This window comes from Leptosomus discolor, chromosome 12 (genome assembly GCF_034619465.1).
Source record: "Leptosomus discolor isolate bLepDis1 chromosome 12, bLepDis1.hap2, whole genome shotgun sequence".
Lineage (NCBI taxonomy): Eukaryota > Metazoa > Chordata > Aves > Leptosomiformes > Leptosomidae > Leptosomus > Leptosomus discolor.
In genome coordinates, this window is record NC_141402.1 from 13744134 (window position 1) to 13769929 (window position 25796).

Genomic DNA, 25796 nt, shown 5'->3' on the forward strand with positions numbered 1-25796 from the left:
TTTTATTCTCTTTGCAGGAACTGATAACTACACTTTACATTGGATTTCTGGGCCTCATTTTTTCTTCTTATTTTGTGTACCTGGCTGAAAAAGACGCTGTAAATGATTCTGGAGAAACAGAGTTTGGCAGCTATGCAGATGCCCTGTGGTGGGGAGTAGTAAGTATAGCAATTTCATATGTACTAGGAGCAGTTAACACCTTCAAATGTGGAGTGAAGTTCAAGCAATCATGGACTAGGAACAGCCCTTTGAAATAGCCTCTTGCTGCTTCAGTACGCTTTCTGGTTTTGTAATTCTATGAAACTAAAAAAATGCTATCAGTAGTTTTATTTGGTGTTTGTAGTTTTATGTGATCCTAGGCGATCCAATTATACATACAAGATGTAGAAACATCTATTCTTATTTCTTTAGCCTCTCTTTCCTTCTGTTATAATAATTATTTTTGCTACCTTTCTCATGGTAGGGTTCAACCTTCTAAGATGGTAGGAGTCTTGCTAAATCAGGGCTAGTGGTTTTGGGGTGATTTTGTGTGTGAATTTGGGTTTTCTGGTCTTTTTGGTTTTGGTGTTGTGTTTTTCCCCCCAGCAGATATCTATAGTTTGCAATTCAGCCTGGGACACTAATTCCCTCTTTATTCAGAATGGACTAATTCCAAAACAAGGAGCATCTGAGATACTTAAGAAATCCAGGCACAGGACATAAAGTGATTATGTGGCATTTGTCTGTGCTGTCAACATACCATCTTGCTCAGATTTCTCAGGTTTCTGTAAGGTGCTGCCACACTTTGGTGTAGATGTATCTAGTTCTGCTAATAAAGTTCTGCATTCTTGCTGTTGCTAGTGACAGTTATCTCTCTGTTTTTGCTTATTATGTGGACTTGCTAGTTTGGCAGCTCTATTCTGGGACTATGTTTTAATAAACATTTTAATTTTGTTGCTTCTGCTAGTAACATCTTCCTTTTCTCGCATGACATGCAAATATTAGGTTGGCTGCTCTGTTCTGGGATTTCCCATCTGTAATTGTTTCCCTTTCCTTTTCCTATTACAGCTCGAAGAAAGGTACTTTTTGGACGCTGTTTTTCCTTGTTGTTAGCATTCAAGCAATGACTTGTTTTCATCTGCTTTAATTGTACGTAGCTTAATAAAACAAACTGTCATCATTAAGTGCTACAGATCTTTAAAACACTTCAGCATCACTGATGATTCCATGCTTGGATTTTCAAAATGTCCTGGTCTTCTAGAGTCGAGCTGTTTTAAATCAAAAGGCACTATTTCTTTTTCATTAAAAATAAGGCTACTAGTGAGTCTTATGTACAAGAATGATAGAATTAACACCTCCATTTCACTAATAAAACATATTTTTTTAAGAAATAATTTTTATAAACCTCTGCATGTGTGTGTTTATACAGTCTTCTTTCTACAAACAGTACCAGTTTCTGTTTCCAGAAGGAAAGATCAAAGAATGAGCAAGTCTGTTGCAGGTCTCCTGATGCTGACATGCATATGTAGCCTTTCTTGAATACAACGGGTTTTGTTTAGCTTGCTGCTAAGGTTTGATGCAGAATTCTTGCCTCTTGCTGTCTGCCATGCTTAAATGCAGCCTGTCTCAGGATTGGAAAAATCGCTGTGTAGCACAAGCAAGCGGCTTTCTGGCAAGTAGCTTTTTCAGTGCTTTCATGTCATCGTGGCATTTTTGTTTTCCAGTACAGCGGTCAGATGACTCGGTAATTAACAGCGGCAGATGTAGCTGCATTTAAAAACACATGCTGTCATTGACGTTGGCATTAAAAATTGAGTGTGTGACAGACCAGATTGGCTTACTGAAAATACAGTAAAACCTTCCATAGAAGCAACACGATCTGTCAGGATATTGAAATACTCTCTTTTCAGGGAATTATTGCTTGGTTAATAGGCATGCCTATTTTGTCTTTCTAATTACAATGAACTTATTTAATCAATGAGTTTAATTACAATAATATTCTTTCTCTGTTATAACTTCTATTATGTTGCAGCATGGTACTTGAAGTGTGAGACTGCATTCAATGAACCCATCATGTAATTTCTTTAATGTTAAAAATAAATTTAGTGTCCTTGTTCTGATCTAAATGTGGATGCTATACTTCTGTGAACTGCTAAAAGGATTTAGCAAAACAAAACTGAAATGGATTCAGGTCCCTCCATTTCTGATGTTTTGCTACTGTAATATTCTTTATGCTTTCTGCTAGGAAAAAGCTCTGTAAAGGACAGTATTGGGAGGTCATTAAGTATCAGGATGCTTCCTAATGAAGGTCTCGATCTCATACAAAAACCTTCTCAAAGTGTTGGGTCTCAAAAAGTTTCAGTTATGTTTTAGCCATAATTTTCAGAATTGCTTAAACACCACAAATTCTGGTCACTGAGAACCTGTCAGTCTGTTTTGAACTGGACATGCAGAAGAGGATAATTCACAGCTCCCATCTCAAACACTGTCATAGATATGTGATCTGTCTGGCAACGCAGCTGATCTCACTTCTCTGATAGCGCACTGACCTTATCTAGTAGAGAATCCTTTCAAAAGAAAAGTACTGCATAATGTTTTCACACCCCCTTTCTCACTCTACAACATTGCACTACTTTTGTTAGCTCAGCGTGTGCCTACACTGCTGAACGAGTTCTTTGGGTAGCGGCAATAGCACATGTAGCACAGCGTAAAGTGAACCGTGTAAAAGGTCTGTGTTACCACCACTAAACTGCATCTGGAATTGGGTACTTCTCTGTTACTGTGCTTTGCTGACTATAGATGTACCCATAGGGTGCATAACTTTTAATTAAATGTTCTTCATTGTCATTGTTGTTATTTATAAATCTATATTGCTTTTCCACTTCCATATGTAAATTGGCCTCCTGGGCTTAATTTGAATTTCCTTGAGAACTCTGGGCTGTAGCTATTCGCCATTCCGGTTTATGGGCTTCTTGAAGAAACCTAAGGTTACCTTGTGGCATAGAGTAAAGATTTGTCTGTATTATGGCTCGTTTTGAATGCAGCACATGTTGTATAAATAATTCTGCTAATGTCTGCATATCTGTCTGTCTTTCAGAAGAGAAGTTTAATGTTTACAAGTAAAATACAAGTACCATGATGCATCTTTCAGCTCCTCAGTGCCAGTATTCAAAATTAGTCTGCTAATGCTGTCTTTCATGTCCAAACTACCAGTCTTAAAGTCCTAGTAGGTTCTCTAAAACAAAAGCAAGAAGTAAAAAAAAAAAAAATTGCTAAAACCCCCCCAAAACTAAGATGCTAAATGTTCTCACCAAATCTGTCAAAGATGACCACCTTCATGGAATGTTACTGGCTCACCTCTCTGGGTTTTTTTAAAAGTGTGTGCATTTTTTTTGTTGGTGGCTTTTTTTGTCACTTCCCTCTTCTTAAGCATTAAATTCAATCATGACTCAGGCAGCCTGAGGGAAGCTCTCCTTTTGGTACCCACTGAATGACAGACAATTTCCAACCTTCGCGTCTGAACAAACATCCTTCAGGAAAATCATTATTTGGATTGTCCTGACAGTCTCTTTGATCATGAACACTAGTTGCCCCAAGCAATTATTGAATATAGCCATGCATGGATATTACACTGTGCCTGTTCCTTTGAATTGGTTTGAATTGGATTGAGCACTTGTCTGCAAGTACCAGCTTTAGTTAAGGGTTTCTTGTTCCTTTAATTCATCAATATATGCTTTCTCACCAAGGACTGAAACTCAACAAAACATCGATAAGTTTACTTACTTCTAAGCTTACATAAAACCATGTTCCTATCTGGCAAAGCATATCAGTATGTGCTTAATGTAAATTGGAAATCAAAATTGTGGGAAAGCTTTGCTGAAAGATTGCTGGAGATGCCACTTGAAACTACACGTGCATAGAACTTTTGCTAAATTAGAGCAGATCTGATTTAATTTGTAAGTAGTTGAACATAAATATTGAAAAAACGCTACATAAAAGGGATCTTGTGTTATTCAGAACCCTTTTTCCCCCCTCTTTCTAAATTAAAAAAACTGTACACTGACTTCAATATTGGACAGAAGGGAACTTTTCGCTTTTATTCTTTTTGTGGTTTACAAGTCAAGAATACCAACTATAGGCCTGTTATAGCCTTTTGTTGTTGTGTGTGTTTGTTGTTTTGGTGGGTTTTTTTAAAAAAATTTTGTGATTAAGTGTTTGGGTTTTTTGGGGGGGAGTTGGTTATTTTAAGAATTTTTGGAGCAGGGGTTGGAAGATGTAAGGGTTAGTGTTTTAAAATACTTTCTGTATGCAGTCTCTGCATCTTGCAGCTGCCTTCTCATCTCTAAGCTGTAGCTCCATGAGGAGTTTCAACCACATTTTGTTCTCATTTAATGAAGATCTGAGGGGTAGATGTGGATAAACCTTTTAAAATTCTCACAAAGTGCAGATGTAGATGTTCTTACATCTAAGGAGCACTCTTGGGACTTATTTTCTGAATTCCCAAATCTTTAAACCTCTATCACAAATTATGTAGGAGCTAGGAAAATGCTTATATCTAGAAGAATCCAGAACTTTTCAAGAGTTGTTTTCCATTTGATGAAACAGAAGTAAAGTATTTCAAAACATAGATCATTTTCTATGTCAGGATCTAGAAAAAATAATTATAATTAAGGAATTTAGCTTTCATTTAAATTTCAGTAATTAGCACAAATTGTGCTCCTGTTGCAATGGGTCTGTAGGAGGCTGAAACTAACTTCACTCTGATTTTCCTCTGTCATATGGCTAGAATTATCCTCATAGGAAGATATTTTGAAACTTCCCTCCTAAGATATTTGGCCACCTTGTATATGCTTAAGCATGCTTTTTTTCCCCCCATAAACAGTGCAGAAATTGTAGTCAACTATTTGTATGTTGATAACTTTCCCCAGCACTTCCTTCGATACCGCACTGAGATACAGAGCGTACTACTTCAGCTGCCTGCTGCTTCTGACATTCTTTGTACAGAAGTGGTCTGTTGGGTGAGGTCTAGATGAGAGAAACTCCTCTACTGTAGGTTAAGACCTGTATGTGCTTGAGCTCAACCCTGGTGAGATTCAGTCCAATAGGCAGAGCTGGCTGTTGACCCTGCCAGCAGGGTGACTGAGGGTGGCCAGCAGACCTCCCACCATTTCCCGCTCATCTGAGCAGTGAGCAGAGAAGGGCTGGCATCCTGCAGCCTCCCAGAGAAAGCGGGTATTGCCGGACTGTAAAATCTAAACAACTGACGATGCATTAGTTATCAGGCTGGGATACAAAGCTGCTGGATCTCCTATGAGTTTTATTGCTTGTGTGCATGTGTAACTACTGAGTTCAAATCTAAAATTGTCTGTTCGCTCCAAGTAAAAATGATCATCATAATGATTAAATGAAAAAAGATGAAATAACCATCTTCCTAGGAGGTTGTAAGTCTTTGCCAGACTACATTTTCCTAGTTCAGTTACCTTTGTATCTTGATAGGAGGGCTTGTAGGGGGAAAGGTGCGAGGGGAAGATCAGATGAAGCCTGACACTTTGCCTAGACCTTCATTAATACTGACCAGTTCTTCCTATTTTTATGATTTTTATGCAAGTTTGTCCTGTATCTTGTCATGCTTGAGAACTACTGCCAGGATGATCCAGGGGATGAACAGACTATTTTACAAGACCAAGTGAAAACAGCTTTTATTTGTGAAGCTAGACACACTGAGAAAGAGATTCAGCAGCCTTTGGAGTGTGCTGTGTGTAGGTGTGTGTTCTGCAGGAGTGAGGCAACAGAAGAGGGGAGGGGGATGAACCAAGACCATGAAACAGTGGAACAGAAAAACAAGGCTGGAAACCCGTCTTTCAGAAATGAAGACAGGAGCCTACAAGAATGTCTGGTACCATCAAAAACATGAGGTTCTGGAATAACGTCCCAACAGGAACGGTGAGGGGAAAGCCAATTCGTTTTCAGACGGAGATGCTTTTTCAAGAGCCAGTGAATGAGATGACATAATGTGGCTGACTTGAACTAGCCAGAATCTAGGAACAGCAACCAGAAAGTCCCTTCAACCCTTCTATTCTTACTGACTTAGTTAAAGCTGCTGTAGTCCCTTTTTTCGTTGCGCAGAACAGACTTTGTAAAAAAAAAAAAAAAAAAAGGTGAGCTCAATGCTCCAACTTAATTTTAGTCAGTGTTTTTTTTTTAAGAGTCTTGTAGTTTTATCTCTGAGATCTCACAAGTGGAGAGGTTTAATTTGGGCCACCATTTGATTAGGAGGTTTAGAGTGTCCAGTAATTTGGTCAGAACTGATTGATGGCTGCAAAAGACGCCTTGAGGAGGTATTAAACTGAGACCCAAGAGCACTGGCTAGGCAGCACTGAGGCTCTATTATTTGAGAGACATGACATTGAAGTTAGTATATTGTTTGTTGTGTTAGTAATTGGACGTGTAGTTCCATTTAATTTCGTATCCTAAGTCATTAGGAGTGTTTCAGTGTCCTTCAGATGTGGTTGTGTCTCAGTTATGTACTTGAAGTGCATCAAGAATGATGGTGTGAGTCTGCCATGGTAACTGTATGAAGAGACTGAATTTTGAGAAAAAGAATCCAAACGTGCCTTTTAAATGTTTGTGATAGTAGTGACTAGGAAGAGGCCTTTCATCAGCTTTGAAATACAATTTTAATTCCAATGTTTCAAAACGTTTGTCCTGTAGAACGTAGTCTCTTAACTTTTCCATCTGAAGGATGCAACTTGAATCTTCTCCGAGTGCTGCAATGTACACAGAGGTGACATGGCGATTGGGCACAGGAAGTGGAATTTCTGTGGTGTGGATCTGTTCTTATTGCTAACATCCTTACATGCGCAAGGAAGAAAAATATTGTCATTTAGAAAAGAATTCGAAATATCGGAAGATTGCTAGGGGTTTTTTTAGCTTTATACAGATTGCATACTTCACAGTAAAATAAAAGCATGAGGCTCTAATCTGTTTGCACTTGTGCTGCATGTATTTCAGCAGCATGGTAAGAGTCTACCTTATATTCAACTTGTATGAATGCAGCTGACTGAACGTGATGTCAAGCAGTAGAAAGGCTTCTAAGGTGTTCATTACACTTTAGCGTACAGGAGACCATTCAAAACGTTTTTCAGTTTACTACACTGCAAGTGCAAAGAAGTCAGGGAACTGGTTGATGTTTCTGGTATATCACTAGATGTGTTCTTGTATTACTTGATTTAATCACGATGGGTATTGCAAGTGGGTCAGAAAATTCCAAGTGGTATTTGGTATGCCAAACAATACCTGGTGCCGTTGATTTTTGAAGTTGCAGTGCTGCAAATTTAGAAACAAAGTAGTTAAGGTATTTTCTGTAAGGTGACTTTCTCTCATTTGCTTTAGTGCTTGGCTCTTTAAATCTTTTAGCTTGTGTTTGCTCCCTCAGTCCTGTAACGTCTGCCTTTTAATACCCCTGAAGCATGTGTTCTTGTAGTTTGTAGCTGTTTATCCCAATTTTTGCATGGCACACAGCAAGGATTTCGCCAACAGAGCGTTGTTACTCACCTGATTAGTTTGCTGTGCTCACTTTAGCGTGATAGCCCTGAATAAAATCCCTTCACCAGTCAGTGCTGACGAATTTACTATTTCTTCTTGCTGGGTGGATTTTTGCTTTGTATTTGCTTCTCCAGACTATTGATGCATATTTAATAGGAACAAGATTAGTCTTAATACCAAAGCCTGTGGTGATGTACATCAGATCAAAGTTCTGAAATAGTCAATGGATGAATATGATTTTGTTCCTAATTAAAACAATTAGTTTTACATGCTGCTTTTCAATGAAAACTTAATGTGTGAGCTCTTGTATCAATTTAATTTCATTATGCCAACATATTTACTATGCTAGAGTAGAAGTTGAGTCAGTATTTCCATTATAAGATCTTATTTTACAACTGTAAAATTAGTATCGTACTCTTTAGGGGGTTATAATCTGGCTGTAAAAATTCATTTAGGGCAGAAACTTGGCATGTAAGGTTTCAACAGCATATATCTCAGGGAAAAAAGAAAATGTAATTTTAGAATACAATGCATTTGCAGATGGATTAGAGTTATGAGGGCAGAGGGAAATGGTAACTTAAACACGCACTTTGATTTGCAACCCATTTTCTAAAATCTTTTTTAAAAAACCTCCTAAACAAACAGCACAGAAAATACTTTTCTTGTGTCACTGATGCTTCATATAGACCAGTTCAGAAGGGATGGGTGGGGGGGTGATGAGAAAGGGGGGAAAAATGCTTCTTAGTGGTATATGAATTTTTCTTCAGTTATGCTTCAGTCAGCTCAAAAGCACCTATTTCTTTTCACCTTTTTAGTTGCTGTATATATTTCAACATGTTAAGATTGTAACACAGAATAGTTGATAGAACTTTTCACAAATCCTTGTTATTGAATCTTTTCGACAACTAAGACATAAACCACTGTCTTCTCTCATAATCTTTTATGTAAGAAGGTATTGGAGGCCATCACTTTTCCCATAATTATATTTCCTTTTTTATATCATATTTTAGAACAGGAAATTGTAATTAGAATTTAAGATTTTTAATTTTTTTTTTAACTGACCCTCTCACGTAGGTAAGGAGATAATGTCATCCCTTCAGTTCCTCATCAGGCCCTGAATTAAGGTGGTATTTCAACAACAATTTTAGGAGTAAAGGCAAAGGTACTTGGGTACTTAATTCATCTTAGTAAATCTTAAAATTAGGTTATCTTAAAATACTAATTCTTAAAAAAACTTTTGTAGGATATGAAGCAGTTTTGGAAATAAGCCAGATTAAAAAAATTGTATTAAAAATTAAATACTAATATTTGAACATTTTGAGTGTTGGCAACTTGGAATAAACTTTCAATATCGTCACTTCAAGCTGCTAGAGCTATCCCTTTGTTCTGCGTTTAGCAGACACATAATGATGTTCCTTAGAAGGTGGACAGTTTGAGTAGGGATGGCTTGCTTTGTGTGTTTCTGAGGTGCAGCTCAGACCACAGGATTTCCCTCTGGTGTCTCAGCTTTTAGTAGGAATGGGCAATTTTTTCCTGAAGCACTTGTCATGACCTTTTATTTCCCCAAACCCAAGTTCTCCATCCCTTCTCCTCTATATGCCTCTGTAAATCTGCCCTTCCCATCTCTCCTCTGCTCAAGATGCTGCCCTGGGCATTGCCTGCCTGTCTGCAGTTGCTGGGAAGTGTGCATTACAGCAGGCAGGCGAGCTAGGAGCAACTGCAGGACAAGGTGGGGATGGCCTGTGTGTGTTATTGTCTGGGACTAACACCCTGGGCAGCTGAAACCCGTAGTGTCAGAAGAAAATCTGAACAGCCAGAGATGGAAGTGTGCTTCAGCTGCCTGAGAGCTTCATGTGGTTTCGCATGCGCTGATGTGGTTGGCCTTCTTCAAAGTCACAGATAAAAATCTTTCTAACTTCCAAATTCAGAAATAGCTTGTGACATAGGTGAATTTAAATTGCTCTCAGATGCTGAATGTATCCTTCTGCTTCAAACAAATCCAGTCTTTCCTTGAGCTCGTGCAAATAATGACTTATTAAGCCTTAGTATGCTACATCACTCTGGTGGTAATCTTTACTTCAGTGTTTTGAAACCCAAACTCAACAGATGTTTCCTGCATGTGTGCATTAAATTATCTGTTCTTGCTCTTGATGTATTAGATGAATTAGCGATTTGTTAGACTGTCTTTTCAGGATCTTTACTGCATGGAAAATTTTCAACTTCTCTTGCTATTTATATCAATATTATTCTCTAGAATACTTGATGTCTGACCCCAGTCGTAGTCCATGGTTACTGTATGTATATGCTCTTCCTATGCAACAGCCTGGTAATACTCTCGGCAAACATCTCCTGCCCATAAAGAAAATCAGCAATTCAGAACTGTTGGCAGCCTCCCTCTAAGGAAAGTGTATGACACGGGCAGGCAACCCGTATCCCAGTAACTTCATATGCTGTGAAGTTGCCTCAGCCACGAAGACTTAAATTAATGGTTTTACTTTACAAGATTTAAAACGTGTATCTTCTTCTAATTCAGTTTCCTGTAACTTTTTCTGTCTATTATAGATGGGGAAGCAAACCTGGAGAGAGCTGACAGAGTAACCCTCATTAATGTCACACAGACCGTTATTGGGAGAGTCAGGACTGCAACTAATGTTTCTTTAAAATTAAAAAAGGAAGAACAACCGACACCCGCCACATTAATACTTGCTGTAATGCGCTCTCTGTTTCTCTTTATAGGTCACTGTTACAACTATCGGCTATGGAGATAAAGTGCCTCAGACCTGGATAGGAAAGACCATTGCATCTTGTTTTTCAGTATTTGCAATTTCATTTTTTGCACTACCTGCGGTAGGTGATCTTGCACTTTTGATGTTATGAAAGCTTTGTACTAAACTTTTATATCATAGTTAAAATATACGTAGCTTGTAGAAGCAAAAGAGCTTCTATAAGTAGCTAAAAAAAAAAGTAAATATGTAGTGTTTATTGTATGCAACACTGGATTTGGTGTGTATTTGAGAGAGAGATGTTTAATTCAGAATATTTCTTCTGCCCATCTCAGAAGTGTAGGGCAAACTATTTCTCATGCTAATTACTTCTGGACTCAGTGACTTACTGATGTTTTGGCTTTTTAAGGCATTCACTCAACTGATTAGGTCCAGGGTGAACTGTAGAGTTCTCATACACGAGCTGCCGAAGAGGTGTCGCTGGCAGAAAGACAACAATAAGTTGCCAGGAACACCGATGCAGTGTTTTGCTAAATTAGCCTCTGTCCGTGGCCAAAGTCCCATTTTTTGGAAGTGACCTAGGGCTGAACTTTTAAAGGTACTATACCACTTTGTTTGCGACCTGGAAACCAGGTTCCCAAGTACTTTCTAACAAGAAACAAGGCACTTGAGTACTAAGGATAAATTCAAAATCAGCGAAACCTGGACTGTGGTTTGAAAACCCAAAATGTTCAGTGTCAAGGGTAGTTAAGGGTATTTTTTTTTCAGAAATTTAGTAATACCGCTGAATTGTGCTGTTAAAATGTTTGTGCGACATGAAATGTGCTGCTAAAATGTTTATTTTTCGGCAGGTTTTTCAGTTCAGTGACACAAACAGTTGTGTTAGCAGATGTTAGTGTAGTTGTGGCAGGGAAGTGATGAGGATAAGTACAGGATGGATGAAAAGAATACTTTTATGCCTGTACCATCACAAACATTCTTCACAACATGAAATAGTAACTATTAGATCTCTAATGACTTTTTAAAAATAATTTCTTACTTTAAAGGTACGCAAGCTTTTGCAGAGGAGGATGATTAAGTGTAGGGTTTTAGACTCTCCAGCATCAGTTTGCCTTTAAAGCATATTCTTCCCCCCTCCTCATTCTAATCCCTTTCACATTTATTGCCTGTTTGGAAGAGAGATCTGGTAAATGAAATCATCTGTAAGAAAAATGCCAAAAGCTACTATTTTCACTGAAGAGTTGTGGGTTTTTTTCCTCAGTCTTGAATGCCAGCAAAGATCTTTTATAAATAATGTAGCAGCCCCACCTTCACAGCAGTGCTTTTATTCTTACCTGTCAGATTCCCCTAGTCGTTTGTGGAAGTAAAACAACAACAAACACTCCTTTATCAGTGTGATTTTTATTACTGAATTAGGTTGTTCTTGTGAGTTGGCCCAAGGGGGAAATTTAGAGTTTAAAGCTTCAGCAGTAAATAGCTGATAGTAGTAACTATTGCATGCTGCCTTGTTGCTGTTTTAAATAAGGGGAGCTGGTTGAGATCACAGTCAAAAGTAATTGTTGTGGCTAAACACAACTGGTACGTGTTCTGGATCTAGCAACAATCTTTCATTTCCCAAATAAGTGATGTCTGAGCATCATTAGCTCTTTGATCTTTACTAAATGAACATAATAGGAAGGGCCTTTCCTGTTCCTTTCAAAACACTGGGTGATTAATACAGTTCTTAGAGGCTGAGCCAAGATCGCTGGCTGCTCTGACACCTTGACTACCATATGCAGAAAATGAATTATGCTTTTGTTGAATATGTGTGATCAAGTAAGCTGATTTCTAGAAGATCTCATTTTTATCTGTGTTACTAAAACCTCTGTTCAGTACATCTATAGCTATGCAAATGACTGCGTAAATGACTTGCTCTATACTTAATTTTGGACTTAACAGTTACACTACATTTGGAGGCTATGTATGTCGTCCAGTGCCAGTAGTCCATGTCCCTTGTCCTGAGAGTGGATTAGATGGCTTTGTGTTGAACGCACCGAAGTCCTGACCATTTTATAAGATTCCTTTTCCTCCTCTTTGTCCTCCCCTCCTAGCGTGGGTGAACATATGGAAACAGAAATTACCAGACCACAGTTAAAAGGCCTTTCTTGCGACCTGAATCATGCTGTGCCAAAGCTTTATTTCTTATAAAAATGAAGTTAAGCATCAGGTTAATATTTCTCCCTATTCTGTCGTTCCCCTGCACAAGCATTTGTGAGGCTTTTAGTGGGTATGAAATATCAGTTCTGCTTGCTCTTTACTGTTTGAGTCTAGCTGACTTAAGTAGGCTTTAGATCAGGGCACGATAGCATTCATAGTTTCTTTCAACAAGTAGTACTAACTGAGTCTAAAAACTTAACAGTATTAAGTCATTTCCTCCAAATAATTAGTTGAGTTTTATGATGCTGAATGGAAGTTTATTAATACAACATAATTTGGCAAGCCTGTGTGCGGGGGTTTTACCCCTTAAAAAAAAAAACAAAAAAAATCTCTGTTTTCTTTCTTCCCACAGGGAATTCTTGGTTCAGGCTTTGCCCTAAAGGTACAACAGAAACAAAGACAGAAGCATTTCAACCGTCAAATTCCAGCTGCTGCCTCTCTCATACAGGTATTGAGTTCCTGCATTTTCCCTACTGTCATTTCTTTCCATTTATAGTAGTTTTTTCAAAACTGTTGGCAGTATTTTCATGCCTGACTCCCATTAAAAATTGTATAGGAGCTACAGATGCTTTTAAATGCTTTTGTAAATCCCAGCTTTAATGCAAACTAATGAGCAGGAAAGTTCACTCCCAAATCAGTGCAAACTGTTTAATTCAGCTGGTTAAAATCAAAGCTGAAGGCTATCCTGTAGTTATTGAACAACTGACCTGGGGAAAATTTTATGAAATACTATGCCTGCAGTAGTGAAAAACAGAGAGGAGGCTTCATGTAAAGTTTTACTTTTAAAAAATACATTGTTGCTTGTAAAGATGTCCTGGTTTGGCTGGGACAGAATCCCAGCCCAGCTATGCTGGGCAGGCCGTTAGCAGTTCAGAGTCAGCCAGGGCAGCTGCCCTGAGTGAGCTGCAGGTGTAGCCCATCCCATAATGTCAGGTCATTATAAAGGGAGAAGGTTTGCTGAGGAAGGGGGGTTCTGGCTGCAGTTCTGACTGAGGTTCCTGCTCAGGTTCCTCCTCTTTCCTCCTTCTTCTGCTCCTGAGGGCTGTGAGGGCCAGATGTTCTAGGCCCAGTATGACTTTGTATGCTTTATTTCTTTCGCTGTTTCATTAAATCTGTCCTTGCTTCAACCTTTGTCTCTCTTCTCTTTTTCCTGATTCCCCCTCTCAACTGGAGAGGGGTCACCGGGTGGTAGAATAACTGCTTTGTTTTCCTTGGAACAAATAAATTCTTAAAAACCTCAAATTTAGGAGAATTAAGTCAGAAAGTTAAATAGGAAAATCTTGTCTGAACTTTTCAGGTCTAGGGTAGGTGGCTGGGAACCACCGGGATTCTGTAAAATCAGTCTTTTCCTGTAGGGTAACACAGGCAGAAAAATTTTGATCCTCTCTGTTAAAAATACAGTTGCAGTTCAGTGTTAGTAAAGTCAATGAGATTTTATCCTTTACTTCAGTGGAGCCAGCATTTCACCCTGAAGAAGTATTAATATTGTTTCCTTCTACGTTTTTCTAGCTTTTCCTCCCTCTCTCAGTATCTGCATGTAGCTTTAGAAGCAGAGGGATCAAATTTAAAAGGAGTCTAGATGTACACTTAAGCTGTATCATTTTTGCGTTCTCATATGACTTATTTCTTTAGCTTCATGAGTGAATGTGGATTTCCAGGTCAGGCTCTTTATGGAAACGGTAGCTAGCTGTAAAGTTTATGCTTGAAGCTAAACAGTCCCAGAGTTAATGTGAAAAAGGTTTAAATTTAGGGCTCTGGTTATAGCCAGAGATTAGCCAAAAATCTTCAGACTTAGTGTGTTTCATGTGGATTGCATGGTCAGAAAAAGGTATGGTTTTGGAAAGAATGGATTTTTAGTGTTCCTACTGATTCTTTTGGGAAATCAACCCCAAATTATTGGAAAGCCTGAGACTGCGTGCCTGGAATGTTGTACTTGTCTCCCTCTGAAATGTTGAGGAGGAGTGGAGGATAGATAATGAGTTACTGACTACCTGTTCTTAATAGTGTTAATTATGATTTACTAGTAGTCTCAGACTTCTAAAGGCCCAATTTAATAAGTGCTCTACAAATAACTTACACAAGATTATTCTTAAACCAAGAAGTTTATGAAATAAGTACGAGACAAGACAACAGCTGAAATGAGTGTCACTTTTTTTCCTATATTCCTTCTTGTTTTCTTTTAGAGGCCAATTATTTCTTCGAATATCCTATTAACCGTGGTTAACCGTCCTATTAACCGTGATTGTGTGATCCTTTCCTTTCCAACTGCTGTCTGTTTTCTTCTCTCATTCTGCCTTGCTTTGTTTCCTTTGTTGAGTGTTTTCTGGCCTTTCCCACTTTAGATTTTGCGTGTGTATATGAGTGTCCTTTTTTCACGCAGTGTATAAGTGAGCATCTGCCTTTTTAATTTGGAGACTAATTATTAATCAACTCTGATGTATTTACACATGTAAGGGAGAATGCAGTAATGTTTTTTCTCTGGTTGGGCTTGTTTCCTAGCCCTGCTTTTCTTCCTTTTTGTCTTAGAACATAGTAGTTTAGTCATTGGTGGTTGGCAGGAGGGAGGATTGGTTTTGGCTCCCCGTTAACTGCTGGTGCTGTCCCTCATGCTCTCACTCTTAGTTCTTCGTATGAATATAGCCCTAGTGACCACATCACAATTGGGTTTTTTTCTGATAGTCCTCTTATGAGGCAGGGTTTTTGTTTTCTGAGTAGGAGCCTGAAACAAGATGCAAAATTCTCAGAGAAGGAAACTGAGGCAGGGCAAGAAATTCAACCCCAATCTTCTGAGTCCAGTCTAGAATTCTCTTTTATTATTTGTTTGTTGCTAGTGGAACAAAAGTTGTACTTGAAAAGACTGATCTTCCTTTCTGGTTTGCCCAGTTCAAACTGTGTGGTTTCTGTTTACTAAATAAGGATTCTAAACCGTGCCGAGTTTGTTTCCAGTGGGGAAATTCAAGAATACTGTTAAGTAAAGAATCACTAGTGTGCTACTTGGAAGTTACTTTGTAGTACAGATAGCTACAAATCCGATTGCATTGATTGTTCTGTTGCTTACAACATGTGTTCTAGACTGCATGGAGATGCTATGCAGCAGAAAACCCAGACTCTTCTACGTGGAAAATATACATTCGAAAACCTGCAAGAAATTATCATTTGCTGTCGCCCAGTCCAAAACCGAAGAAATCAGTGATGGTACCAGTAACTAACACTTGCTATGACAGTAATTTTAAAATTTTAACATCAGATTGAATTTATTTACTCTGTAGAGACTATTTGTTGTGTTCGTTTTACTGATTATTACTTAGTTTCAAAGTTTTATTTGCATTTTAATTTGAGATTTTCAGTATACAGACATTTAAAACTGTAACTTAATTTGCTTCACTTCCCAAGCTTGACTTTTTTTAATGGATCTATGGGTTTGGAAAAGAGCAATAATGACCTAAGTCAGGGACATCAATCAGTAACTATTGTTGTTTGGAAAACTATAAGCAAAGGAAAAAAAGAAAATTACTTTTTCCAAAACAGTTAACTTGTAATTGTTTTGCTGTGTTTTTTAAAAAAGAAAAAAAAGAAAAAAACCTGCTGCTTCTCTCAGCTATTAATTTTGTGGATTTCTAAGCTTCTGTGGTGAAGACATCTTGTGCCTACATATGGTGGTATTTTCATATCAACTGATTCCATAAGTTAAGAATTTTTTTCGTTTAAAAAACAGCAATGAAAACCCTTTGACAGAATCTTTAGATTGTGTAATACTTCATCCTGTCTGTTGTAAGAGTATTGCACAGTAGTCTCAAGCTGCAAAGAGAAGATGTTGTGCAAAAATCTTCCCTAGTATCCCAGGTTCACTTGAGTTCAGTAGCAATATATCAATTTGCTTTTTCTGAAGGTATGATTTGTTGCAGCCATAAAATGGTAAAGATATTCGAGAACAGTTTGATTTATATAAACTGTCGCAGAGCTAGCAGATTTTGTACTGCAGGCAAGGGATTTGTTAATGACAACGTGCAGAATTCTAGTGATAGCCAGTTTTGGCCAGATGGGGGGCAATCTTGCTGAGAAATGTACAGTGTAGCATCATGAAAATGCAATTGGTCAGGCGCTCTTCTGACGGGTTATAGCTCATTGGGGACTGCGTTGTTGTTATTATTATTGAAGACAGTACTGAAGAGACAACTAAATGTGGCTTGGTTTGAATAAGATAATGTATGTGTATTTTTAGGTGAAAAAGAAGAAATTTAAGTTAGACAAGGACAATGGGCCTTCTTCTCCAGACAGGATGTTAACTGTTCCACACATCACTTATGACCACGTGACGGAGGACAGGAAACCTGATTTCAGTTTTGAAGCATACGAAAATTCTGGTAAGAAATTCCATTATAAAATACCAGTAACTGCAATGGCTTCTGTTAGTGATTTGCACACAGGTCCTCTTTAGTATCTGTAGGAGAGAGGATGAGGACAGTACAAGCTCTTGTCATTCTAAAGCAAGAATACTGTGCTTTTTGACTGTGGTTGCAGCCTTGTCTGGATGAGATTCAACCATTCCTTTAATGAGCTACTGCTCCACTGCAGACAAACTAAGATTATTTGTCGCTTCTGCCTGCCAGAAGAGCTACTGTCTCTGAGGCTGGTGCATACATTCTCCAGTTCTGCAAGTGATTGAAACTACAGGGATTACCTGTCAGCTTTTCCATGTGAAATTACCCAGGATGTGTTACTATTGTGCTTGTACCTCAACCAAAAAGGATTGACACATCTTGGCTCCACTGAACAGTCTGCTACATGAAACCATCATGTGTTTCTGCCATCTGCTCAGTGGAGCAGGCTGTGAATCAAATTTTGAAAGCAGGAGTGCTTGAGAGACATGTGGATCCATCTGTATTAACTGTCACTGTACAAAATGGTGGAGTATGAGGAAAAAGAAGGACTTTGATAGTCACCTTATAATTGATTGCTTAGTTATAGTTGCTTTAGCTATAATGAACTTCCAAAATAACTGAATTTACAATGTGGCTTTTTTACAAATGTCCTTTTATTAGAAGCTTTTAATGTGTATTGCTCAAATTTTGGCAGCAAGAATGAGGTTTAATTTTTAAAGTGTGTTTTATTGATTATAGATACCTTAAGTACTCATGTTTTTTCCCCTCAAAAATTTGGCTGACCTGATTAATTTAGCAATTGGTGGGCTGGCACCAAGTATACTTTAATTCAAGCAGAAAGTCTCACCTTCCATGTACTTTTTTGGTACGCTTCTATTTTCTCTTGTTCTGTAAAATCCACGCTTTTCCACTCTTTTTTGGTCTCTGTTAAGGAATGATTGTGAATCGCATCTGGTGATAGAAATTACATAGCTGTTAAAAAGTGGACAAGTACTAAGTTCAGTCTGTGTTTCAGGCTTTGAGTACGGATACCTTTCTTCAAAACAACACAATGAATGTACTGTACAAATGCTTAGATTTGTAAAGTCCCACCTTTTATCACTAAGTTTCTAAGTTGATTAAAGGACAGTATGATTTGCAGGCAGCCTACTACTGCCACTTCAAAAATCAGCTCTGTAGCTTTCAAGAAAAGGATTTTCTCTAATTTCTTCTGACACTTATCTTTTTTTCTTCTTTATCTGTGTTCTGCTCTCTAAACTGTTACAAGTATACAGGACAAACAGGAATGTTAAAATTGCTTGGTAAGTTGAGAAAATAATTCTATTTCTGGCATGCCAGCTGACAATGTAATGTTTGCAGTGCTTTTCGTATCTAGTGCCATATAGTTTCCAAGAAATCTTTTGCAGCCAAGGAGATCTAGACAGAGAAGAATGTACTTTCTCACACTTGTAATCACAATTGCACCCCCATTTTCACTACAAAGAGAAAAGTGAGAACTCGTATAAGTAGACGATCTCTGTTTTTTTTAAGAATTGAGAAAAAATGCTCATGTATATGTAACCAGTAGAAAAAGATAATCTACATATAAATAAAGTGTAATTCATCCAGTAGTTATCTGAGCACATACCTGAGAATTAATTTATAAACAAATAGATTGGGATGGAAGAAAAATTTCTGCATTTGATCTCCAATATTGTGCATTCTGAAGTACATGCGTCTGTTCCTGTAAAAATGCCGTGTAGGTATTTGGGAACAGATGGGGACCCATAAATTAAATAATGTATTTTACTGTTTGTCTGGATTCTGTGATCACTTAAGCAGCCATATAGTCCTGTGATGTTTCTAATGTGCTTGCTTAGGCACTTTTTTAACAATTGGGAGTTCCCCAAAGGCTTTAGGGTTAGAGCTAGGTCTGGGTAAAAAATCTCTGTGATTTAGTGAGAATGCTGTGAGTCACCTGTAAGTTGTCTACTCTGCATCCACTAAAGACAATAGAAGCTTCTTTTCAGTGAACAAGTGCAAGGATGCTCAAGCTTGGATTAAATTCTTTGAAAGTATAAGGTTCAGTTACTTCTCTGAACCCACATGGAACACTGGTGCAATTAAGGTGGTAAAATATCAGAAACCAAACTGAATTTCCTTAACTCCCCTTGACCAATTTTTGATTTGCCCATTTTCTGTTTTCCACTTTTCTTCTGTGTTCCAAATGGTGCATCTCTGTCAGGGGTGAGCATGGTGGAACAAGCTCAGGAGAGCAGCAAGAGCCATGAAGTCACCCGTTTTACATGAACAAGAAATTCCTTCATCTCGGGGAAATATCAGAGGAGCTTTGCCAGCCACCATAGGTTCGGGTTCTATTTCCTAGCCAGGCAGAATGAGCTTGGTGGACCCAAGAGATTGCCTAACTCAGTTCTCACAGTGACTCAAACAAATTCAGAGGAGAGAGCGTATTTGTACTTACTGTGAATAAGACTACCTACATAGAAAGATGAAGCTGCCAAGTCAAAAGCTCAGAAACAAGAAATTAGAAAGTACAGGAATAAAGGATGGTCATTCGGCTTAAATTTGGTCCTCTGAAAGCCTCTAGTCATGTATCCATATGCTGCTTTCTCATATTCAATAGAATTTGGTTCTCTCTTTGGGCTGCTCACTTACATTTAAGTCTTCACACCCCTGGATCCCCCATCTGGCTTCTCTGCAAGTATCCTTGTGCAACCAGAGATTTCCACCTCCTTTTCTCCCCTTCTCCTTTTTCCTGACATCACCAGTTCAGCAAAGACCCAAGAGCTGTGGCTGGAGTCTGCCAGCACTGATAGAACACTTGCAAAATGAAGGGTTTTTCAGATTTTTTTTTAACTCAAATACATTTGTATTTTGAGAGTTTTTCCTCTTTGTGTAGAAGGCAACACTTCTGAAAAATATCGTGCTCTCCCAGTGTGAATCCACAGGCATTTTTTAGTGAAATAGTTCTTAAAAGGCATTCAGAAGAACTAAACATAGCATAAACTTTGTTTTGCTGAGTCTCATCGTTGGCTTGCCTGAAACTTTTGCCCAAGAAATTCAGCTTGAGGCAGGCACTTGGCTTCAGTGGCTGAAGTGGGCAGCTTGAAATGCTTTTTGTGTTGGGCAGCTGCAAACACGGGTAGCAGTACCGGTCTGTCCTCCTGACAGCACTGAGGTCGGAGCAGGCGCTAGCCGCACCGTGAGCGGTATGAGCCAGAGCAAGAGGGGTCTGGCCTGTGTGAGGCTCTGCACTTTGGAAAGGAAAACACTTGAGGAAACCCTAAAGTCAGGAAGGATGGGGCAAACATATAGCTTTCCTCAAAATGGGACTGGCATGTAGGGAGGAATATCTTGGAGCAGGTGACACTGTTGTGAGAATGGGTTTGAAGAGAGAACAACGCCTCCCGTAGCAGTGGTTTGACGTGTAATGCACACTAGAAGAGTTTCATCCAAACTCTTTTCCACAGTACTTTTAATTTGTTTTTAAAGATGTCGGGTACAATGTACTATATTTTAGGTATGTCTGCATCTCCTCAGCTGCCTATCTAGAGCTTTTTTCTTTCCCTCACCCCTGCCCCCCCACCATCTCCCTTTATTTTATGTCCATCTTTACTCTGACTCAGATTGTCAGCGCTCCTGGCCATCCTTTTCCGCAGACCAGCAGTCTTCCAGTGCTCCTTCCTCTCCAGGTAAAGCTCATAATATTTCATTGCTCCATCACCTTTGTTAATTACTAAATCTTTGCAATGCTCTGAGTTGCCTGCTCTGGCACAGAAAATGATAGTGCTGGTTTTTAAAGAAACCGTAGGCATGGTGGTAGAATTTTGAGTTTGGAAAGCTGTTCAGTTTGTATATTGTAAATGTTTAAATTAAAGAAAAAGAAAAAGACATTTTCTGTGGAACAGAGGTATTTTCTAAATGCATTAATTAAAACACAGATTTTTCCATGAAAAATGCTTTAAAGTGTTTTAAATGTTTTGTCCGTGCTTGCAAAAGAGGAAGTGTGAAATATTTTCTCTCACTAGCCAAATACTCCACTACCAGAAAAGCATCTGCATACGTGTCATATTGTATGTAAAATTGTTGTGTTGGCAGTATAGAAAACCCATTAGTAATCTCTCATTATTGTGTTTATAATCCTTGATTGGAAGTTCATAGAATCACAGAATAGTTTGGGTTGGAAGGGCCCTTTAAAGGTCACCTAGGCCAACCCCCCTGCAATGATCAGGGACGTCTTTGACTAGAGCAGGTTGCTCAGAGCCCCGTCCAGCCTGACCTGGAATATTTCCAGGAAGTTTGGAGTTTCTGTTTTAAAGCAGAGGTTCTCATACTGTGTGGAGTGTATTTTCTGCCGTTTCAAAGTAGTACTTGGCTCAGCACTATGAGTTGGATAGTCACGCCTGTTGCCATAGTTGCTGCTGCTACACAGCAAACATAGAGAAAATAAATAAATACTAAGTTATAGTAAATACCCCTTGCTACACCCATTTCCTGTTTCTTTTCACTCATTATTATCCACTGAAAATGAGTTTCTAAAACTTCTTTTTTTTTCCTTTAACCTACTTATTTAGAAATTTGGCAAATTTTTTTTTACATACTTTTTTAACACTGTTTTGTGAGAGGCTCCTTCAAAGTCAAATGACTATGAATTTATTCATATAAATGAAAAAATCTGCTGCGGCAGCGTATGCTCCCTGGTGCTCTGCTTGAGCTGTGTTCCAAGGCACTTTGTGGCAGGGAAGCTCTCATTAATGTCATGTTCTTGTCTCGGCCCCCCCTCTCTGTGCAAGCAGGTTACATGGCCGTGTTTTGGAGTGGTTCCCCCTTCATGCTGGAAGCAGCAACATACATTTCAGAATGAGAGCATAAAGAGCAGAGGGCTGCACCAGTCACTAGAACAGACTGAACTTGGTTATGATCTTTTCAGAAAATTTTAAAACAAAATGAGGGAGGGAGATACCATGCTTGCCTCATAAGAAGCAGCTCCTCATCCCTCTGTTCTCAGGCAACAGCACTTTCAAATAGGCTGAGGTACAGGCTTGACTTCTTGTTCCTTTTTCATTGTGCCATTCCTCTCCCCTCCCGTGAAACTGCAAAGAAATAACTGTGAATGACCTGAAAATAGCCTTTTCTGCAAATCCACTTGTGTACTGGGTGTATTGTATCTCTCACAAGCACAGCTTAGTGAGTGTTCAGCAAATGTTTTAAATGGTTTTAGGTTCAGCAGTTTTATCACTTGGCATCAGGAAAACTGAAAAGGCTGTGAGTCGTCCTCTCCTGGGACCTGTGAAAGTTTCACTTGTATCTTCTAGAAATGAAACCAGTGAAAATTAATTTAGTGAAAGCCAAAAGGAGTCTGTTTTAAAGACATTTTGCTGCATATCTGAATATGGAAATATTTTGCTCGTTTCAGAGCCACTGTCTTGGATGATGGCTACAGCAGAGTGATTAAATAACATACTAAAACAAAAACTAGGAAGCTAACATTTGCTAAAATGTACTATATAATTTTAATTTTTAAGTGCTGCAAGTGGCTCCTGCTTTTAACAATTGTATCTCCCAGCAGTTGTCTTTTTTTTTCTTTTTTTTTTAAAAAAAACCTGATTTCAGAGGTCTTCCTCTCCTGTTACGATTTCTGGAGATCAGACTTTCCCACTGTAATTTTGAATGGCCATGTGCCTGATGATATAATAAGATTTTCTCTTCTGATTATTTGTAAAAGTTCAAATCCATTTCTGCCATATGAAGATATCTACTTATTTGAGCAAAAAGGTTGCATTTAAAAAAAAAAAAGTTTCCCAATATCCCCACTTCTATTCTCGTTAAATTCAGCTACCTTTAAGTTAGCTATTTCTGCTGTATTCTGTTCATGTTGCATTTTGGGAGGGCATTATTTACTTCTGTGTTCTGAAGTATTTTATTTAGTACAGTAGGGACTTCATAAATTACAGCATTATTTCGTTGAATGATCCAGCCAGTTGCACAGAAAAAGATTTCAATGGAAGTGTCACAATCTACCTATGATTTCTACAGAATTCTACTTGTTGTTTTAATTTTCTATAAAATTAATTTGCAGTTGTGTATAAATATGATAGTAGTTTTATTTATATGCAAATTTTGTTCAAAAAAAAATTCTCTAGCAAATGTTAGCACCATGCTGGAAAAAGCACTTACAGTTCTTCATCACACAGAATCACAGAATGTTAGGGGTTGGAAGAGTCTGCCACAGTTTAGGAGCCTGTGTTTAAAAATGAAATCTGTAATACTCTGCCTAGTTTCTTTGATGCGTGGAAGTGTTGGTAGACAAGTAACTTTGCCAGTAAAAACTTTCAATATCTGAAGTTTTTTGAAATGGCATTCCCACTAAGGACCTCATCTTGGATGAACTGAACATCTTGCCACCTGTCTCGTGTCTGGGCTGAAAGACGAAGCATCCTTGTGCCTGCGTGTGAGAGGGAATGGGAACCAGTAGACGGGCTCAGACGGGTGTGACAGGAGCTGACTGCTCACTGTGAACATGCCTAGGCTCCTTTGTTGATCTAGGCCTGGTTTCTTGATCTTAGTCACAGAAATGACACCCCAGAAATTGGTACTATAAACTAAAGTAGAAGATGATCTAAAAAGGAACTGATCTTGTCATTGGGTCGCACTCATGCACTGTTGCTGTAGAGCAGTCGTCTATGGTATGGCCGAGTATTGTGTGAGTATAAATTTTATAATGCATGAAGCTGCCTGTGATATAGATACTCTACATTCTAGTGTTGAAAAGTATGAACACACGCACAAAAAAAATATTAGCTTTAGGTCTTCAGCAGAAGTTGAAATTCTTCGAGTCGAAGAAGAGTTAAAGCTTTACTTTTCATGAACTCTCAGGTATATTCAATTTTTCTGTCATAACTTCTGTTTTCAATGTTCTGTTAAAACTCACAGCGTTTCAGAGATCCAAATGAGTGGTAGACCTTCCTTGAAAAAGCCAAATGCTATTGCTTTAACTGTTATCTGCATGTTTCCTCACAGTGAAAAAAAGCCCGACGTTTTTAGATGTGAACACAGGACCCTTCATCAGGACCAACAGCTTTGCCGATGAGCTTGACCTGGAGGGTGAGACACTGTTGACCCCAATAACTCACATCTCACAGTAAGTCAAGGCTATTGAATTGTGCATTAGTTGACTTAGACAAGAGAAGCCGATTCAGGTGGGAGGAGCTGAAATATGGAGCTGACAGGGCTATCTCGGATATTTGCGTCCAACTCTCTTACCTTGAAGTTGGTGTATATTGTTCTGAGTGCCAGTAAATCTTCATGTTGACCTAAAGAAAAGTTCACTTGGCTGTGACACAAGGCTTTAGTTTTTAGCTAATGTCTCTGAGCAGCTGGTGGTTGATAGCCTCAAGATTTTCACATGGACACAACGTGTGGGAGTACTTGCCTGTTGAGAATTATATTACTCCCTTCACCATTTTCCAGTGGAATAGCTGTAAAGTGCAAATTTTTTAATACTACTCGTATGAAATACCAGCCTTTCCGTTTCGGCAGCACCTTCTCTAATGGTCAAATGATTATCTGCTTTGGAAGAAAAGATCTGGTTTGATCTTTATGACTGCTTTGTGGTATATAAAAGTGATCTGAAATAGGCCAGTATCTTTTATTTTGTTGGGTTTTTTTCATTTTAAAGAAGATTTTCCACATGTCTTTTATGCTAAAATGTTATCTCCAGGTTCTCAGATTATTCTAAAAACTTGAGAATTGCAAAATACTTTTATTCAAATGCCTTAAAAAAAATCTTCTGTCATTGTTTAAATCAAACTCCTGACAAATGTTTATTACTTACCATAGTAGGTGTGTGACAGTATGTCCTCTAGCAGAGGAATGAGATAATTTTTTTCCCCTCCTATTCCTGTGAAACCACAGATGAAAATTCTTGGCATACTTGTATTTCTGAGGTACAAAACATGCAGAAATGCCTGCTGCCAATTTCCAGGCCTTTTTCCTCTACAATGTAAACAGCAGAATAGCACGAACATACTTTTATAGCCACTTTAGAAGGGCATTTTGTTGAAAAAGTGGGCTTGGGGGAGTCTTCCCTGCCCCCAAACAAAAGGACTTACATTTTCAGCTGAATCACCTAAATGTGCATGTATTTGTAGGCAGAGCATTTAGGAGACTTGTATTCTGGAAGTTTTTGTAGTGGTACAAGGAGGAGGAGGAAGTAATAAATTTCCTCAAGCCTAAGACAAGAACAATGGAGCACCAAAATCGGATCTAGAAGTTTCCTTTGTGTAGTTTTTTAAAACTTCAATTTACCACAACATTGCGTGATTTCTTTAAGAGAAATAACCTCTTTAAGAAAATTATCCTTTTTGAATTTGGGAATGATTTAGTTATTTCTTATTGTCATCTTCGTTGTTACATTTCAAGTAATAAAGTGCTCCATCACTTTTAAGTCCTCAGGATAGTATCAGCTGAAGAACTTTACCAAATTAACACCCTAGTCTTATAGGAACTTGTGTATTTCTCTTTTATTTCCTTAATTTTTGGTTATGCAGTTTATTAAAAGGCCTGAAACAATGCCATATCAGCCTGTAGATACAACAGTTTGGCAACAAGTTAGTGAAACGCCTGTGTTTTGTGATGTCAGTTCGAGTATTGGCATTCAGGTAACAGATATTCCCAAATATTTAGAAATGAAAAAAATATTCTAATGTTTGTTTTACTGTTGAGTTGTGCACTCTGCTTGCATTTGAGGCGGTCAAAAAGCAAGCTGCTGTGCTGCCTTTCACTGCACGCCTGTGTTGCTGGATGCTGAAGACCAGTCAATTTCCATGAATTATTTAAACAAATGCTTCTTTTTCATTCTTCATTTCAAAGTCCCAGGGAACAAATATTTATGAGCAGGTCACGCACGTTAGTTGGACCTGTGTGTTAGACACCTGGGCACAGAATTAAGGATCAAATTTAGAATTGTGCA

General features: G+C 38.4%; 1 protein-coding gene across 3 annotated transcripts in view; it reads left to right on the forward strand.

The window, feature by feature from the left end:
- KCNQ1 (potassium voltage-gated channel subfamily Q member 1) overlaps positions 1-25796 on the forward strand; it is a 359122-nt gene that overhangs the window by 98146 nt on the left and 235180 nt on the right. For 2 of the 3 annotated variants that reach the window (XM_086472063.1, XM_086472061.1), the window contains exons 6-13: positions 18-158; positions 10261-10371; positions 12796-12891; positions 15516-15638; positions 16666-16807; positions 18100-18126; positions 20452-20517; positions 23846-23966. In XM_086472063.1, the coding sequence (XP_086328189.1) occupies positions 18-158; positions 10261-10371; positions 12796-12891; positions 15516-15638; positions 16666-16807; positions 18100-18126; positions 20452-20517; positions 23846-23966 (827 nt within the window). The remainder of the gene's footprint in view (positions 1-17; positions 159-10260; positions 10372-12795; positions 12892-15515; positions 15639-16665; positions 16808-18099; positions 18127-20451; positions 20518-23845; positions 23967-25796) is intronic. The other variant, XM_086472062.1, reaches the window with a different exon arrangement.